This window comes from Microcaecilia unicolor, chromosome 3, assembly GCF_901765095.1.
Source record: "Microcaecilia unicolor chromosome 3, aMicUni1.1, whole genome shotgun sequence".
NCBI lineage: Eukaryota > Metazoa > Chordata > Amphibia > Gymnophiona > Siphonopidae > Microcaecilia > Microcaecilia unicolor.
Window position 1 is genome coordinate 308,731,744 of NC_044033.1, and position 20,358 is coordinate 308,752,101.

Consider the following 20,358-nt stretch of genomic DNA (forward strand, 5'->3'; position numbering starts at 1 on the left):
CACACACTCCCACATGCACACAGAAGAAAACCTTGCTAGCCCCCGTTTCATTTGCATCAGAAACGGGGCTTTTTTACTAGTGTATTCAGAAATGTCTCTTCCAGCTCAGCCATAAAAAGATTGGCATATTGGGGTGCTGTCCTGGTGCCCATTGCAGTGCCCATTATTTGTAGATAGATATCATTGTTAAAGTGGAAGTAGTTGTGAGTTAAAATGAATTTGATTAATTTTGTAACAGTTTTTAATTTTGTAATAGTTTTTAATTTTGTAAAAGTAATGCTTTGATGTTTCTCTCATATATACTATCTGCTACCTCATTTGCTTATTTCCGATCTGAGGAAGAAGGGCAACCTTCGAAAGCTAATCAAGAAATGTATTAAGTTATGTCCAATAAAAAAGGTATCATCTTATTTTCTTTTCCATGTTTTATTTTGTTTGATTTCTATTGATAACCTTTAAGAGTGGACTAACACGGCTACCACACCCCCCAATTACTGTAATAAAGATTTAGGTCTTTTTACCACCATCCCAATATTCATACATATCCCGAGAAAAGATTGGAATGATAAAAGACCAAGGCCACATATGAGAAAAGTAATTTATTAGCTTACCAGTAGAGTATACAAAATTAAAATACATTTTCTCATAGGAGTACAGTTCTGCTTACATAAACATATTGGCTGAGAACTGTCTCAAACATTTACTAATCATGCAGCTACTTATATATTGTTTCTACACAAAGCCTTTTCATAAAACATTACTTCATTCTTTTCACTTATCATCTTTTTCTCTTGTGTTGTACAGCCAAAAACTCCCTGCTACTTTGTCTATTACCTCATGTTCTATTTCCTGAACTCCTGTGCACATACCATTCTAACTACAGTGTGGTCTGTTAGTTTGGTCAGCCTTCACCTTTAACAACATCCCTTGATCCATAACTGTGCTGCTATTTCTTCACTACTGGTCTCCTAACTGTGGGGTCCAGCAAGAATCTCCCTTCTCACCTAACCTGTTCAATTTCTTTATGTCATCCCTTGCCTCAATACACCTGAGTCTTAATGAACTACTGTTATCCTACGCGGATGACATCCTGCTTCTCTTACCAGTGGCAGCATCAGACAAAGATATAACACAGTCTGTAGTGAATGGCATGACTACTGTTAGCACCTGGGCTCTGACCAATAAACTGAAATTGAATGTGCAAAATAACAAGGTCCTGTGGCTCTGAAATTAGGGAGTTGAGGTCCCATCATCAATATCTTTGTCCAATGGTCAAAGTTTTACAGTCGAGTCTGAAACCAGAGTATTAGGGGTCTTCCTTGATTCTTCACTCACCTTCTCTCCCCATATTAACCAGCTATGGAAAAAAAAACACTATTCAAAATGAAACAGCTACGTCTAGTCAGATCATTCTTCAACCAAAACGCCTTTGCACTACTAGTGCAAATGTTAGTCCTACCTCACTTGGATTACTGTAACATTCTATATCTTGGTATTAAATGTCAAAATAAGAAAAAAACTGCAAATAATACAGAATACAGCTGCTAGACTAATATACTGATTGAATAGATATACTAGTGTTTCAACTCACCTTAACAAACTGCACTGGCTTCCCATAGCAGAAAGACTCAGGTTCAAAGGTGCTTGTTTAGTTTTTCAAATCTCACAGGGTTTCACCTCTGAATTACTGACTAAGACCACTTTGCTACGTTTGGTCCATTCTTACAGACTTAAAGAGCAATTGATGGTAGCGCCATCATTTCAAAAGACAATTCAAAATCAGAAGATGTTCAGCTTTCTATTCCCTGTACTTGGAGTTAAAATATGGAACTCTACCTATTGCCATCAGAACAGAAAACAGCTACCTTAGCTTCAGGAAGAAGCTAAAAACCTTTCTCTTCCCAAAGACTGCTTCATAATAATCCATTGACTTCTACCTCCTAGTTTCATCCATTATTCTTTCCTCATGCTTTACACCAATGGTCTCTAATTGTTCTCATACCTCACACTAACTTTATTGGCTTTTGTCTCCTGTAGAATGGAAACTGCACTGATCTCTGGAAAGGGAATATTAGAATAGAATTGATTCATTTGATCCTGTACCAGCAAAGCAGTCTTTGATTTTGTCAAGAAATTTTACCTCCCTAGCAGTGGCGTAGGAAGGGGGGGCGGGAGGGGCGGTCTGCCCCGGGTGCACGCGCTCGGGGGGTGCCGGCCCCGCTGGTTCCCTGCTCCCTCTGCCCCGGAACAGGTTACTTCCTGTTCCGGGGCAGAGAGAGCAGGGAACCAGCGGGGCCGACGCAGCTCCGAGTGACGTGCACTCGAGGCGGATCGGCCCTCCCGCAGGTAAGAATGCGGTCCGGGGGGGTTGCGCTCTGGGGGGGTGCACTGCAGAGGGGGGTGCACCGCAGAGGGGGGTCATGCCGTGCTGCACCCGGGGGGGGGGGGGGGGGTGCGCAGCGGCGACCCGCCCCAGGTGCCATTAGCCCTCGCTACGGCACTGCTCTCTAGCATGTCCTGTTACATTTACCCAGTGAATATCGGGGCAATTGAAACCACCCATTATTACTGTGTTCCCTAGTTTGTTGGCCTCCCTAATTTCTGATAACATTTCTACCTCTGTCTGTTCATCCTGGCCAGGTGGGTGGTAGTACAGTCCTATCACTATCCTTTTCCTCTTTACACATGGAATTTCATTCCATAGGGATTCCAATATGTGTTTTGTGCCCTGCAGAATTTTCTATATATTTGATTCAAGGCCTTCCTTAACATACAATGCTACCCCTCCATCAATTCGATCCACCCTATCACTGTGATATAATTTGTACCCTGGTGTGACAGTGTCCCACTAGTTATCCTCTTTCCACCAGGTCTCACTAATTTTTCATTTAGTGCAATATATTCTAACTCTCCCATCTTATTTCTTAGGCTTCTGGTATTCACATATAGACATTTCAAACTATGCTTGTTGTTCCTATTTACATCTTGCTCAGAAGTTGACAGTGATAATTTGTAATTTCTTGTCTGCTTTTTCTTTCTTTCTTTCTTTCTTTATTTATTTATTTGTTGCTTATATCCCACATTTTCCCACTCATGCAGGCGCAATGTGGCTTACAGACACCTGGTCTGCTATGGTCTCTACTGTGCTATCGGGATCCCCTATCTTCCCTGTTTTGGTGATATCTTTGAAAGCTACCTTGTTCCGAACCATGCGCTTTTGAACAACTGTTGGCCTTCCCCCAGTTTCTAGTTTAAAAGTTGCTCTATCTCCTTTTTAAATGCCAATGCCAGCAGCCTGGTCCCACTCTGGTTAAGGTGGAGCACATCATTCAAGAATAGGCTCCCCCTTCTCCAGAATGTTGCCCAGTTCCTTACAAACCTAAAACCCTTTTTCCTGCACCATTGCCTCATCCACGCTTTGAGACTCCGGAGCTCTGCCTGTCTCTTGGGCCCTGCACATGGAATGGGGAGCACTTCTGAAAACCTAGAGGTTCTGGATTTGAGATTTCTACCTGAGAGTCTAAATTTGGCTTCCAGAACCTCCCTCCCACATTTTTCTATGTCATTGGTACCCACATGTACCAAGACAGCTGGCTCCTCCCCAGTACTATCTAAAATCCTATGTAGGTGACGCGTGAGGTCCACCACCATCGCACCAGGCAAAAAAGGGACCAGGTGATCCTTACAACCACCAACCACCCAGCTATCTACATGTCTAATTATTGAATCACCAACTACAACAGCCATCCTAACCCTTCTCTCCTGAGCAGAAGCTCCTGAAGACACATCCTCAGTGCAAGAGAATATTGCATCCCCTGGTGGGCTGCTCTTGGCTACAAAATTACTTCCAGCTTCACCAGGGTGATGCTGTCCTTTTAGATGACTTCCCTCCTCCAAAGCAGCACAGGGGCTGCCAAACTAGAGATGGGACTTCTCTACAATGTCCCTGTACGCCTCCTCTATGTACCTCTCTGTATCTCTCAGCTCCTCCAAGTCTGCTACTCTAGCCTTGAGAGAACGGACTCGTTCTATGAGAGCTAGCTCTTTGCATCAAGCACACACATACCGTGTTTCCCTGAAAATAAGACACTGTCTTATATTAATTTTTGCCCCCCAAAATGCACTAGGTCTTATTTTCAGGGGCTGTCTTATTTTTCGGGGAAACATCGGGGTTGGCCCGCCCGCCCTCCGTCGCTCCCGGAACTAACCTTAAACGCCTCCTTTCACCTTTGCAGCAAGCAGCAGCAGGGCAGGCCACTCCTTCCTTCCATGTCCCGGCGTTGCCTGACGTAACATCCGCGAGGGCGGGGCACGGAAGGAAGGAGAGGTCTGCCCTGCTACTGCTTGCTGCGAAGGTGAAAGGAGGCATTTAAGGTTAGTTCTGGGAGCGACGGAGGGTGGGTGGAGGGGGGCCGGCGACCTCGGGTGGGGGGGCCGCCCGGGGGTGGCCTTGTCCGGCTCTCGGCGGCCCTGCTTTCAAACAAATATTTGCTAGGTCTTACTTTCGGGGGAGGCCTTATATCTAGCAATTCAGGAAAACCTCTACTAGGTCTTATTTTCGGGGGATGTCTTACTTTCGGGGAAACAGGGTATAACCTCTCACCAATTGGGAGATAATCATACATATGACACTCAATGCAAAAGACTAGATAGCACCCCTCTTGCTGCTGGACTGCTGTCTGCATCTTAGTATTATAGAGTTGTTTAATTAAAACTTCTGTACTAGGGATATCAGATGAATATAAAGAGCCTTAAGATTATATGGTATAATATACAATTTATTCAGTGTTTGCTTCTCAGAAACTAATTAAATGTAATTAAACTCTAATGAAAACTCTCCTCTTGTTGTCCTAATTAGAATAATGCTTGCTGCATATGTGTCCAGGCAAAGGAAGTTCTCACATGGTATGCAACACCAGTATTTCACCTGTACAGTTTTTTTTTTAATGGCCTGAAAAGATAAATGCACAGAGGACAAAACCTTGCTACAAACAGTATTTTCAGAAAAAAAAGAGAGACGTTTTGCTATTTGGATTTGGGATGTTTAGCGCAAAATGTCCAAAGTCCAATTTAGACATCATATTGAAAATGCCCCTCCATGTCTTCCTACCCATGATATAATCTGGTGTGGATACGCCAACAAATACAATAACTGTCAGAAGAGCACATAGTCATACAGACATTACTGTAGTCCACCTATATGTGTGAATCTGTGAGAAACATCCCTGCCACGGTCCCGACGAGTCCTGTATATTTAAACCTTCCTTGACAAGTAGGTTGAAATTAAAACTGCACAGCACTATTGGATTGGCTGTCAATCTGTTAAAATCGTTATAGTTTTGTCTGTAATATTACGTAACTTATTCATTAAGAAAAATAAGTTTTATTTGTTGTATACATCCGCTATGAAAACTTACCAGATTTGCTACAGGATTTCTAACAAGCCTTTCCCTACTAGGACTCTTGTTTAAAAGGACGATCCAAGGAGCGGGGAATGGGACTGTTTATATGTGTCTGTAAAAAGACGCGTACACCTGGCTGGCACTGGCAGCGCTATACGATTAGCAACAACAGTAAATCATCATCGGGTTCCTTTTTCTGCACAGACTTAACTGTCTGTAGATGTGCAGAAAACTGAGGCGTCTTCAAAGGAATGAGGAATATTTTTTTTACAGCCAGAAGCAGGTGAGCAGTCAGTGGGTCAGGTTACTGTACAACCGGCTCCAAACCTTCCTGCTCAGACTGTGCACAGAGTCACACCCCCGTTAGGGTTGGGTTACACCCACTCTCTTCTCATTGGTCAATGCGGCATGCGCGACTGTATTTTGACAGTATGTTGCCAAGGAGGTTTAATACCTCTTTGATTGCTGCGGAAACCCAACCCTCCTTCAGAGGAACCCTCTGCCAAGCCTTCGGCGCGTGCAGAAAGCGGCAAAGCGATTGGCTGAGAGGCGGAGCCGGTGCCGGAGGGGCGGGACTCCCTAGCACGAGGTGGTGTTGGTGTCCCTTTTGCCGGCAGATTTCTGCTCTCCTGTTTCTGTATAAATAGGAGAGGCTGGACAGTGGGGAGATGTTAGGGATCCCCTTGTGCATAGTACCTCGGTCTCGGTTCTCCTCCGTCCCGGGGAAACATGTCACAGACACTGAAGCTGGCCAGCAAGTCATCACTGCTGTACAGGTATTTTCCAGAGATGTGGGCTGAAGTGGCCAGCAAGAGCCCAGAGGCAGTCGTCAAAAGGCAGAAGTCCTTAGCTGACATTCCCGGCCCTACAACCTTCAGTTTTCTTGCAGATCTGTTCTGCAGAAAAGGCTTGTCAAGACTGCATGAACTACAGGTAAGACAGCATAAATTCTGCAGAGCCTTTGCGATGTCTGCTGTTGCTGTAACAGTATTTAATTATAAGCATTACACGTCAGAGTATTAGACAACGTTAATTTCTTATAAGACACGTATGCGTGAAATCTAGTATCACATTGTTATATTAATGGTACTACAGTGAGTTGTGCTGCTGAAATCAAATGCGCTTTTTAAAAATGTCCTGGAGGTAATTTCTTTTGTGAGGAAATCATTAAAAAGTTCGATGTGTTCATTTTATGGAAGTTTGAAGAACCTTGTAAGTACATAAGTATTGCCATACTGGGAAAGATCAAAGGTCCCTCAATCCCAGCATCCTGTTTCCAACAGTAGCCAATCCAGGTCACAAATACTTGGCAAGATCCCAAAAAAGTACAAAACATTTTATACTGCTTATCCCAGAAATAGTGGATTTTCCCAAGTCCATTTTAATGGTCTATGGACTTTTCCTTTAGGAAGCCGTCCAAACCTTTTTAAAACTCCGCTAAGCTAACCACCCCTACCATATTATCTGGCAACGAATTCCAGAGCCCAATTACACGTTGAGTGAAGAAAACTTTTCTCTGATTCATTTTAAATTTACTGCATTGTAGCTTCATTGCATGCCCCCTAGTCCTAGTATTTTTGGAAAGCGTAAACAAACGCTTCACATCTATCCGTTCAACTCCATTTTATAGACCTCTATCATATCTCCCCTCAGCCGCCTTTTCTCCAAGCTGAAGAGCCCTAGCCACTTTAGCATTTCCTCATAGGGAAGTCGTCCCACCCCCTTTATCATTTTCGTCGCCCTTCTCTGCACCTTTTCTAATTCCACTATATCTTTTTTGAGATGCGGCAACCAGAATTGAACACAATATTCGAGGTGCGGTCGCACCATGGAGCCATACAAAGGCATTATAACATCCTCATTTTTGTTTTCCATTCCTTTCCTAATAATACCTAACGTTCTATTTGCTTTATTAGCCGCAGCAACGTATCATCAGCGATGACACCTAGATCCCTTTTTTGGTCTGTGACTCCTAACGTGGAACCTTACATGACGTAGCTATAATTCGGGTTCCTCTTTCCCACATGCATCACTTTGCACTTGCTCACATTAAACGTCATCTGCCATTTAGACGCCCAGTCTCCCAGTTTCGTAAGGTCCTCTTGTAATTTTTCACAATCCTCCCGCGATTTAACGACTTTGAATAACTTTGTGTCATCAGCAAATTTAATTACCTCACTAGTTACCCTCATCTCTAGGTCATTTATAAATATCTGTAAGTATTCATATAAATATCTAAGTATTCATATGTGAGAGATTTAAAGCATTATAACTCAAATGCCTTTCTTTAATGTGGTGGAAATAGTTGTCTTTCACATTTTATGGAACATAGATTATTTATTTGGGAAGAAAAGACACGCGAGAAGCATAGATACCAGGGTGCTTGAACACCCCCCAATTGAGCAAACTCCTTTATTGTAACCAGGGAATATTCGCGTGTGTTGAATTTAGCATCCCCAAGCATTTTGAAAAATTAGCTCTTATGGTGAGAGAGATTGATCTTTTAAAACATTTTTTTTTATGAACAATATATACGAACAGAGGAAATTAAGGAAGAGGGAGATCACTTACGTACTCTACATCACTCTAATGATTTAGCTGCAGAGCAGTAATGAAATACATACAATTCAGCTTTGAAAGCTTATAGAATCATTTCATTGGCATCGCAACACTTTCATGATAAGAAGTAATTATTATCTGAGTTGTCCCAGCTTTTTATTGTTGTTTTATTTGTTTTCCATATTCATTTCCCTGCTCCAAAGGAAAAGCTTTAACTCGGGCAGCAGTAAATAGAAATGATAAGTAGTAGTAAAAACTGCTCCGTTCAGCACTGGAACGACTGACAGGGGATGAAGTGGGGGGGTGGGGGTTGCTGGGCTGCTTTAATTATAGGAGGGAGACCTGGCATTTGGAAGAAAAAAGAGATTTTTCCGTGTGCTTGGAAAGTTTTCTAGTCTCACTAGAAGTTTGTATCCACCCCTGTGTTTAAAAAGATCAAACACTGAAAAAACAGAGAAAAATGACGGCAGATAAAGACCATATGCCTAGTACTCTCCATATCACTCCCTTTGAGATCATATGTACTAGTCCCAAGCTCTCTTGAATTGAGATACTGTTTTAGTCGCCACCACTTCCACTGGGAAGCCATTCCACGAATTCACCATCCTTTCTGTGAAGAAGTATTTCCTAGATTGGTCTGACATGTACTTTTTGATTGCAGAATAGGGGAAATAGTGTCATAGAATACCACGGATTTCACTGGTGTCACAGAACAGCCTAATGCCGTATTGCACTGCATTAGAAATCATCCACCCATCATCTGCCTGATGTTGACTAGATTCCGCAAATGGCTTTGCAACAAAAAATTAGTCACCCAAAGCCTTAGAAAACTCAGGTTTTCCTTCTTTCTGAACCTTTCTGAGGGGGTCTTTTACTAAGCCGTGCTAGCGTTTTTTGTGCACGCTAACAATTAGCGCAAGCTAAATGCTAGAGACACCCATAGGAATATATGGGCATCTCTAGCGTTTAGCACATGCTTATTTTTAGCGCACACCAAAAACGTTACGTTAAAAAAAAAAAAAAAAACGTTAGCACGGTTTAGTAAAAGACCCCCTGGAGTTTTCTCTATCTAACACAGTTGACCACTGGAATCCTTTTGGTTCCTAGTGGCTGGGATGCTGATGTTCTGTTCTTGTTGTTGGTTTTTTTTTTTTTATAAGGAATAAGGATGAGAAATAGACTCCTTTTTCAATTTTTCTCTCACCCTTTGCTACTCTTCCTTGTTATCCTATTTAGTCTTCTGGTTATTATGATTGTGTTTGAGTCAGACTTATTCCATCTGTAATGTGACACACTGACCTCATTTATCACACCTGGGTAGGTTTTTGGCTCAAAAGGAAAAACGTGTATATACGTATACAGTCATAAATGTAAGTTGAGTCCAGCAGGGCCGTGCCTAGGGTCTCTGGTACCCCCCTGCAGACTATCAGTTGGCGCCCCACCCCCCCCCAGTGTGGCACAAGATGCAAAGGAAATAGGAGCTGAAAGATGGAGTGCATCTTTGTTGGATTGCTGAACAAATAGAGGGTTTACAACCACTTAGTTTTTCGTGCTTTCATGTTCACAAAATTAGTAATTGAATCTTTAATATCTAACTGGGCACATATATCATTCTCAATAGCAATCATGGCAAGGCTCATAAGCCTTTCTTGCAAAATACTTGATCACAAATAATTTTTTATGATTTTTAACCGTGAAAATGATCGCTCACCACTTGCCACACTGACAGGAATTGTCAGCAATATTCTTAGAAACAAATTGCTATACATTGCAAAATAAGATAGCAGATGTAAATTCTCAAAGTGGACATATTCCAAACACTAAAATGAAAATAAAATGATTTTTTTCTACCTTTGTTGTCTAGTGACTTTCCTTTTCTGATCATGCTGGCCCAGTATCTGATTCTGCTGCTATCTGTCCGCTTAACTCCATTTCCAGGGCTTCCTTTCCATTTATTTCTTTACTTTCCTCTTTTCTTCTTCATTTCTTGCTCTATATCCATAAGTAAAAGCTGGGTCCTCCGCAGACTTGACTGTCCAGTGGATCCAGCTTCTGCCTATTTTCTCCATCCATGTGCAGTTTTTCTCCTCTCTTCCTTTTCCGTCATCTCATCTCCTTCCTCTCTCTTCCCTCCCCTCCATCCATGCCCAGCATTTCTTCTCTCTCCCTTCCCCTCCATCCATGTCCAACAATTCTCCCCTCTCCCCTCCCCTCCATGTCCAGCAATTTCTCCTCTCTCCCTGGGCCCTGTCCTCCCATCCATGTCCATCCTTGTCCCTCTCTGCCCTTCCCTCCTCCATCCATATCTAGCAATTCTCCTCTCTCCCCTTCCCTCCATTTCCAGAAATTTCTCCTCTCCCTGGGCCCTGTCCTCCCATCCATGTCCATCCTTGTCCCTCTCTGCCCTTCCCTCCTCCATCCATATCCAGCAATTCTCCTCTTTCCCCTCCCCTCCATTTCCAGCAATTTCTCCTCTCCCTGGGCCCTGCCCTCCCATCCATGTCCATCCTTGTCCCTCTCTGCCCTTCCCTCCTCCATCCATATCCAGCAATTCTCCTCTTTCCCCTCCCCTCCATTTCCAGCAATTTCTCTTCTACCTCGGCCCTGTCCTCCCATCCATGTCCATCCTTGTCCCTCTCTGCCCTTCCCTCCTCCATTCATATCCAGCAATTCTCCTCTCTCCCCTCCCCTCCACTCCATTTCCAGCAATTTCTTCTCTCCCTGGGCCCTGCCCTCCCATCCATGTCCATCCTTGTCCATCGATGCTCCTCTCTGCCCTTCCCTCCTCCATCCATCCTCCCATGTCCATCTGCACGCCCTCTGAGTCTGGTTTCTTGTATTTAAGTTAAATTTACCTCCATTGTGGCAGCAGTTGCGCAACGTCAGTGAAAGCGCTGCCGATGTCTCCAGCCTTCCCTTCGCACTCGTTCATTCCCTCAGTGTCCCACCTTCTTCTGACATCATTTCCTTGCGAGGGTGGGACACTGAGGGAACGAACGAGCGCGAAGGGAAGGCTGGAGATGTCGGCAGCGCTTTCACTGATGCTGCTCAGCTGCTGCGATGTCGGAGGTAAAAGATTTAAAGCCCCCAGGGCAGCGCGGAGCTGAGGTAAGTGGCGAGGGTAAGCACCACGGCGGTGCCCTCCAGAGGTCGGCGCCCCCCTGAAGTACTTACCCCGCTTACTGTGTTGGCACGGCCCTAGAGTCCAGTATTCACTCTGAGGGGGGCTACTAAAATGGTCAGTGGTCTTCGTCATAAAGCATATGGGGACAAACTTAAAGATCTCAGTATGTATACTTTGGAAGACATGCAGGCGAGGGGAGATATGATAGAGATGTTAAATGCCCAGGAGGTGAGTCTCTTTCAGTTGAAAGGAAACTCTGGAATGAGTGGTCATAGGATGAAGGTGAAGGGGATAGATCCAGAAGTAATCTGAAGAAATACTTCTTCACAGAAAGGATGGCGAATTTGTGGAACGACCTCTTGGTGGAGGTGGTGGAGACAAAAACTGTGTCTGAATTCAAGCAAGCTTGGGACAACTACATAGGATCTCTAAGGGAGTGATAGGAAGAGTATATGGCATGGATGGGCAGACTAGATAGGCCATATGGTCTTTATCTGCCATCAGTTTCTATGTGTATCATTATTTTCCTCTTTGAAAAAAATTACAGTACCTGTTCTGTAAAATTGAAAGCTAGATGAGTTTTCTCTGTACTGGATCAGGCTTCCTGTCCTCTTATAGATTATAATCCTGCCATTAATTCTCCCCATTTGTGTTTTTCAACTGGGGTATTTTTTTGGACCCCTCGGGTTCTTGGTCTGTGAGCTTTACCTCCTAACTATTTCCCATAGACACAAAAATGGCAGAAAACTCCTAGAACTCCATGTGAGTGTTCAGCATTAAAGTTAGTAGGATAATTTTATCTGGAAAATTCAAATCTGGAGCAATTGCTGGTGTGTGGATCCCTCTTGTCCAAGCCTGCGTGGATGGAACAAGGAAACTTTGCCATACACTAAGGGATCAATTCTATAAACTGGCACCTCAGTTTCTAGGTGCTCCAATGCCATGCACTGGTGCCTCAGTCTAGGCGCTCCAATGCCATGTTCTGGTGCCTCAATCTAGGTGCTCCAATGCCATGCAATGGTGCCTCAGTCTAGGAACTCTAATCCATGTGCTGGTGCTGCAGTCTAGGCGATCCATTGCCATGCACATAGTGCCATTTCTATAATGGCATCTTGGCACCAAGATGCCATCATAGAATACTAGTGTAAGGTCAGCACTGGCACACCCGCGTTTAGGTGTACCCTTAAACACCATGTCAATGTAGGCATAAGTTGATGCACCTAAGTGTGTCCAGTGATGTGTGTAGTTCATAACATTTTATAAACTACCTGTGTACCTGGGAGATACACCCATGGCCCGCTCACATGTATTCCCCCCTCCCTTGCAGTTGGGTGCTGCCTTATTTATTTATTTATATTTTGCTCACACCTTTTTCAGTAGTAGCTCAAGGTGAGTTACATTCAGGTACACTGGGTATTTCTCTGTCCCAGGAGGGCTCACAATCTAAGTTTGTACCTGAGGCAATGGAGGGTTAAGTGACTTGCCCAAGATCACAAGAAGCAGCAGTGGGATTTGAACCGGCCACCTCTGGATTGCAAGACCAGTGCTCTAACCTCTAGGCTACTCCTCCACTCTTATGGCATAGTGCTTCATGCACATAGATGCCTAAATGCCAATTCATGGAGCTTTTGACACACTTAAGTGGCGCCTTCCTCTAGGTGCTACTGTATAGAATTGTCCCCTTTAAAGCCTTTAAATCACTAGGAAAATGTGATTTAAAAAGTTATGTTGTTCTTTTGCATTATAACATTACACTGTCAGAGAGAAGTATTTCCACTTACAGATCTTTCACTTTGGACCCAGCTGCTCAGCTTTCAAGCTTTGTAAGGATCAGCTTATGGAGCATTTCTGGCGGAATTGTTCATAGTACAAATGTAACTTGCCTTGAAAAGTTGTCAGCTGAATTTAACTAAATGTTATGTAAATCATTTCCCCCTTAGCTGGAAGGAAAAGCCAAATTTGGCCCGGTTTGGAAGGCAAGTTTTGGACCTATCCTGACTGTCAATGTGGCGGATCCTGCCCTAATCGAACAGGTCTTGAGGCAAGAAGGGAAACACCCCATCAGATCGGACCTCTGCTCCTGGAAGGACTACAGACAATGCCGAGGTCATGCCTATGGACTCCTCACAGCGTGAGTTCCCCCATATGCACTCACTCCTCATATTCTAGGCTTCCTCCAGCTTTTTTCTTCTTCTTATGTTCATCCACCATACATACTTTTTCCACTGACAAGCACATTTCAGTGCTCCTCAGAAAGATCCATCACAGTGCAGCGCCTATCCTTAAGCAATAGGTAAATTCAAAAATCATTCTGTGATCTGCCTCTTCCTACCAGTGCAGATTCTAGATCTGGTGAAGTACTCTCATTTCACCATGTTATCTCTTGACTTATGAAAGGAGGTATTTTAGGGCCTTCCAGATGGTCCATTCTTCCTCCTCCTCCACCGTTGCAGGAAGCTGCTCAGTTCTGATGCTCAGACTAATTCCAGTCATGAGATCTTCAAGTCATATCTACCTCTTTTGGTTGTGGGAGATCACAGGTATGTTCTTTGTTGTAGTGAAGAAATTCCTGCATGATTCAAGTATTTTTCTGTGGCTGTGTGAGTATAAAGAGCAGGGCATCCCAAACCTGTCCTGGGGACCCAACAGAGAAACAGGTTTTCAGGATACCCACCATGACATGCATGAGATAAATTTTCATATGGGAATCTTCAGTGCATGTAGTGTGTCTCTTTAATATTTATGGTGAATATCCTGAAAATTGGACTGATTGTAGGGTCCCCAGAACAGGTTTGTAAAGTCCTTGTAGAAAAGCAGTCACTTCCTTTCTGTTTGGAAGCCCACAAATGTGGATGTTATGTTTGGCAGCGCTAGTCCAACAAGGATATACAAACAGGCCTGCATTTAGACATAGGCAACATAAGCAAGTAGCTGAAGACAAAGAAGAGCCTGGTACTGCTTGCTGTGGAGCCAGGTGGTACTTCAGAGGGACTTCACAGTGGTAATCTGTCCTCCCTGACCAGGGCCAGCGTTAGTGGGAGAGGGGGGCAAACATGGCAGCTGCCCTGGACCTCACAGCTCCAGGGGGCCACATGGTCCAGGTATCTCTTCTCCTTCTCCCCACCACAGTCCGTCTCCTCCTCCCTTCCTGATCGTCTTAAAAAATTTATTTCCCTTCTCAGAGGGGCCTTGGCGCAGCAGCCTTACTCACAAGTTGCCTGCGGCTGCCCTGAAGCTTTCTCTCTCTTCTGCGATCCGCCCCTCTCTGATGCAGTTTCCTGTTTCTGCTTGGGTGGATCACAGCAGAGAGGGAAGCTTTGAGAGAGCAGGAGGCAGCTTATGAGAATGGCTGCCGTGCCGGGACCCCTCTGAGATGGGAAATTAAAATTTTAAAGAAGACCGCAAGTTGAGGGGAAGGGAGGGGAAGAAATGCCCAGGCCGTGTAGTAGCAATGCAGGTGGGGAGATCAAGGGGAGGGGGGAAGCATTGATAAGGGGTCCCCTCCTTAATTTCTGCCCTGGGCCCCACCATGTCTAAAACTGTCCCTGTCCCTGACGCCTGCTCTCCGGGGGGGGGGGGGGGGGGGGAGAGGCGGGAGGGAGACGGGATGTTAAAGTCTTTAATCCAGTCCTCTGTACAGATTGTTGAGATTAACTTGTGATAATTTGGCACAGGGCTGCCAAGAGTCTGGTCACCGCCGCCCCCCCCCCCCCAGGCCACCGCGCTGCAGTCTCCAGTCTCCACCCACCCACCCCCCCAGCCACATTGACAGCCCCCCTCCTTCCTCCAACGGGCCCCCTGCATTCAAATCACAGCGCCTCACCTCCGTGTGAAAGCGCAGCGACAGATCGCTTCCCTTTGGGCCTTCCCTCCCTGTGTCCCGTCCTCGCGGAAACAGGAAGTTACATCAGACGAGGGCAGGACACAGGGAGGGAAGGCCCAAAGGGAGGCAATCTGCCACTGCGCTTTCACACGGAGGTGAGGCACTATGATTTGAATGCAGGGAGCCCGGTGGCGGACGGAGGGGGGCTGTTGACAGAGCTGAGGGCGGGCAGGTGAGACCGGGGACTGCAGTGTCGGGCCCGGGGAATTTTGTCCCCCCCTGCTCCCCCTCTCAGCGGCCCTGATTTGGCAGCTGTAATTCAGTACTGCCTTAAGTTTTGTCATATCGGTTGAGCATTCCTATCCCAGGCAGGCATAGTCAGCCCTGGAGTAATATAGTGCAAGCACAGCAATTCTGTGCTTCCTGTTCTGAGTGTTCAGGCTTACTGATGATTCTTTTTCAGGTGCTGATTTCATATCTTGGTTTTTCTCTGTGCTCCTTGAAGAAACCTGTGTGGCCCGGGGTCAGTCTGAGGCACACTGGATTTGCACAGTGAATCAGACGTGTGTCATTACAGCAGACAGTTCTTTATCTGCACTGTGTATTAGTAGAAAAGGCTGACACAGGTCTTATTTGAACTTAGTTGAATTTTAGTAATGATATTGTAGTCAGTCACTCTGGCTGGTGCAGCCTCTTAAAACGTGCTTGATCTGAATAAAGTTTCCTAGTTTTGCTGCTCTAACTAGCATTACTAACTGGCTCCATTTGAGTCAGGCTTCTCTGATCTAGTCCTATTGTTACTGCCATTATGTACATGGACTTGTAGTCCTGATTGCTCTCACAAAGGCAGGAGGGCTTCAAGAATCTATACACCATGGGCCTGATATTAAAAAACAAAACAAAAGAAGTTGAGCTCCTACAGTAAGTTACTGTGCCCTATTTTCAGGCAATCCAAATCTGTGTCCTATTTTCAGCCAAACTTAGAAGCCTAAGTTTTCAACTGAAAATTCATCTTAATTTAAGAGCCTAAAAGATGTGCTTATAAATTTAGGCCTGCCATTTGTGTGCCTAGATTTATGAGCCTAGTGCTGCAACTCAGTCATAAGCACCTAACATTTTTCCTCACCGATGCTACCCACGTTTTATGTTCCTAGAGGGGGAAGTTATCAACATGTGCATAACATGGGACCCCTTGCTAAAATAGCATGGCTTGTGGTAAAATAACCCATCCTAATGTTAACCCACATTGATAACTTCCCTCCTAAATTTAGGAGTTTAGGCAGGGCTGGCCCAAGGCAGAGATGAGATGCTGCCCCTGCCTCTGCCTGCAATTCCCATAAGCTACCCTGCCATGGCCTCTTCACTCTACTGTGCCCTGCCTCTGAGCAAACAGGAAGTTACGTCAAGAGGCAGGCACAGTAGGGAGAGCAGGCTGGTGCCGGTGGCAGGGCAGCCTATGGTGATCGCTGCCACTGCCAGGACCACCTTTTGGAAAAGAAAAAATAAGGTAAACGTGGGGAAGAGGGTTGAGCAGTGCTGCTCCTGGAAAGTGCCGCCTGAGGCCCCCGCTTTAGGTGGCTTAATGATAAGGCTACCACTGAGTTTAGGGGTAAATATTCAGTTAGTGGCAGGCAGCAGTTTTTGGCCATTGGTGGCGTTATAGCCAGATATTCAATACCAAGCCTCGTCCGAATACTGGCATCGAATATCTGAGTTTATATGACCGGCTATACTCGGTTATGTGTGATATTCAGCATTTTAAACTCCTAAATTAAGATGAATTTTCAGCAGAGAACTTAGGCTCCTAATTGTTGCGGTTGTCCATGTCTTGCTGCGTCTTGAGTAAGTTGAACCAACGTTTCAGCCTTCATGCTGTGTTTTCTTCTGAGTATGCTTCAGGGCATAGATCGGCATATTTTATAACAGTACAAGTAATTGTAGGCATGCCCATGACCTGCCCATGTCCCTGTCATGGCCACACCCCCTTTTGAAATCCACACATTAGAAATTACGCACACCACTTTACAGAATACACTTAGAAAGTTGCATGCATAAGTTCTAATTAGTGCCGATAATTGTTTGTGGCCAATTATCAGTGCTGATTGGCTTGTTAATCAATTAAGTTGAGCACACAATTTAAGCACGGAACTTTAGTCGCCATATATAGAATCCGGGCCTTTCTGAATATTGGGCCTATAATTTTGAAAGTTAATAACATAAATCCTCTGTATATTGGGCAACATATGACTGGATATGTCTGTAGTTGCTGACTCTTATGGATTTGGCAGTTCTGGGCTGGGTAAGGAATAACACTGGGGACACTGTCCCTTTTCATTCTGTTTCAATCTATATTTCTTATTGAATTCTTTTTTGGGGGGAGGGGTTGTTATAAATTGTACTTGAAAAAAAAATAGTAAAAATGTGATAAAAATGGTAAATGTGCCCCTTCTCAGTGGTAGTGGTGCAGTGTGCACTCCTTTGGTGACTCCACACTTTTTATTTTGGCCTGGCACATTCCTCCTGCTCCTTTGTACTTTCAGCTCATTCAGAACGAGGGCAGGAATCAGACAACTTGAGGCTTCATTGAGATTGTCTCTATATTTTATATCCATCCTTCCACTTCAACTCTACCCAATCACTGAAGTGGCAGCCCCCCAACAGGGGCCATGCGGGGGGCTCCTTCCAGAACCCTAAATCTAGTCACCAGGTGCCACTGTTGCACAATGACTGGGACTTCCTGCTTACCCAGATGCCTGTAAATACTAAGGGGTCGATATTCAGCTTGCGGTGGTAAGTGGCCTGCAAGCCGCTTCCAACTGTGGGCTGACCTAACCCTCATATTCAATGCCAGGGCATGCGAAACTCCCAGGACTGAATATCTGGGTATGTCCGCTGACCTGGGCACTGGTCAATATTCAGACTGGTGTCCAGTTGTCTCGCTGCATAAAGTTAGGACAGCTATTTTGTTGTCCTAACACTTAGCCGATTAGCGGAATGAATATTGCCACTAATCAGCTAAGGAAATTAGAAAGTCATGGGATAGGAGGTAATGTCCTATTGTGGATTAAAAATTGGTTAAAATATGGAAAACAGAAAGTTGTGAAGACAACCTATGACCACCTAAACTTCAGGAAATCATTAAAGACCTACCTGTTCAAAAAGGCATACCCCGCCGACCCAACATAAATGCCTGCACTCTGCAACACAAATAACCAAAGCTTGTACTGGACACTAAATAATCTTTCCTCTCCTTGATTCCCATTGTAACTGAAACATATGTTCCTTACTCAACCCCTTTGTTTCTTTACCGGACCGGCGAATGCCTCTCCGGTACTATGTAAGCCACATTGAGCCTGCAAATAGGTGGGAAAGTGTGGGATACAAATGTAACAAATAAATAAATAGATAAATGAAATTATGGTAGTTAATTGGCTCCAATTAGGATTTGCGCATGCATCATGCTAAGTGCTATTCTATAAAGATGTGCATGCAAATCTTTTAGTGTGCAACTGAAAAGGGGGCGTGGCCATGGGACGGCATGGGTGGATCAGGGGTATGAACTAATGATGCGTGCAGTATTATAGAATTCGGAGGATCCGAGCCAAACTTACACATGAGGATTTATACCAGGTTTCAGTTGGTGTAAATCCTTGTACCCAAAGTTAGACGTGGTTGCCAGGATTACACGCTATTCTATAAATGGTGCCCAACTCGGAGCACCATTTACAGAATAGTACTCAGTGTGCATTTTCTCAGCGCCATTTACTGAATCTAGTCCTTAATATGCATAAAAAGTTAAGTACATAAGCGTTGCCACACTGGGACACACCAAAGGTCCATCAAGCCCAGTGTCCTGTTTCCAACAGTGGCCAATCCAGGTCACAAGTACTCAGCAAGATAAGCACATAAATACATAAGTAATGCCACACTGGGAAAAGACCAAGGGTCCATCGAGCCCAGCATCCTGTCCACGACAGCGGCCAATCCAGGCCAAGGGCACCTGGCAAGCTTCCCAAACGTACAAACATTCTATACATGTTATTCTTGGAATTGTGGATTTTTCCCAAGTCCATTTAGTAGTGGTTTATGGACTTGTCCTTTAGGTAACCGTCTAACTCCTTTTTAAACTCTGCCAAGCTAACTGCCTTCACCACGTTCTCCGGCAACAAATTCCAGAGTTTAATTATGCGTTGGGTGAAAAAACATTTTCTCCGATTTGTTTTAAATTTACTACACTGTAGTTTCATCGCATGCCCCCTAGTCCTAGTATTTTTGGAAAGCGTGAACAGATGCTTCACATCCACCTGTTCCACTCCACTCATTATTTTATATACCTCTATCATGTCTCCCCTCAGCCGTCTCTTCTCCAAGCTGAAAAGCCCTAGATCCCAGAACAGTAAAACAGACTTTATGCTGCTTATCCTTTTCCAGATTTTAACTGTAAATGCTTTGATTTTGTATGAAAGCAGTATATCCAATGTGCAATAAACTAAAATATAAGTGAAGAAGAAGACCTCAGCAAAGTTGCATCTCTCTCCAAGGTTCTTAAATACCATTTTCTTCACTTACATAAGAAATTATACTGAGAAGTGGTTTAATTTCAGGATATCTGCTTTCTTTCTAATATATAATCACAGATTGGGTGACCTAGCACTGTTATTGTATTCCCTTCTGTATCCTGTGTAGGTGGCTGTGCTGGTGCTATTTTGCTGTTATTGGTACATTGTGCATTTGTTTGGTACATTAATTCCTTTTTGGTATTTGGGGGAGATGATTACCATGAAAGCAGTTTATGTTCATAGGTATTTATTTTGTACCAGGGGCAACAGAGGGTTAAATGACTTACCTAGAGTCACAGGGAGTTGCAGTGGGAATCAAACCCAGTTCCCCCCCCCCCCCCCCCCCGGGTTCCCAGGCTGTTGCCTTAGCCATTAAGCTACTCCCTTACAGCTACAGTGTCTATAATTTTGCTAAATCGGTCCCATTTCAGTGTTATCAGTACCCCTTTGGTAAATCAGTAGAGTAGATACTTCTGTTGGTGTAGTGATTCTAAAGTTTTTTGAGATTTGGGTTGGATGAGAGGTAGTATGTGAAAACCAAAAGGGACGTTTAGGTTTATTACTGCTCTTAACAGCGGGGCAGCAGCCCATGCCTGAATGTGGTTTCTGAGCGGATCTAGCTGTTGAAATACATTGCAGTCCTGAACACATCTTCCTGTCCCATAATTCTGCATCGTGCCACTCTCTCATAATCGCATGAGAATGGGGAAGCACCAGGTATAGATCTGGGTACACGATGACCATGACGTTGGAGCGGAATAGCCCTGCTGGTGCTATGACTCACGCTTTTCTTTGTGTAACTCTGAAAGTGAGAAATTTGGCTGTCTGCTCTGCTGCCTGGAGGGGAGAGCAGGATGTGAGTAATTTAAGATTGGGAAAAGAAAGACACAT

The 20,358-nt window shown here is 44.5% G+C and overlaps 1 protein-coding gene across 1 annotated transcript in view; it reads left to right on the plus strand.

Moving 5' to 3' along the window:
• Positions 1 to 6,131: 6,131 nt before the first annotated feature.
• Positions 6,132 to 20,358, plus strand: part of LOC115465067 (25-hydroxyvitamin D-1 alpha hydroxylase, mitochondrial) — a 34,840-nt gene continuing 20,613 nt past the window's right edge. The window contains exons 1-2 of the mRNA XM_030195466.1: positions 6,132 to 6,335; positions 13,026 to 13,216. Of these exons, the coding sequence (XP_030051326.1) occupies positions 6,132 to 6,335; positions 13,026 to 13,216 (395 nt within the window). The remainder of the gene's footprint in view (positions 6,336 to 13,025; positions 13,217 to 20,358) is intronic.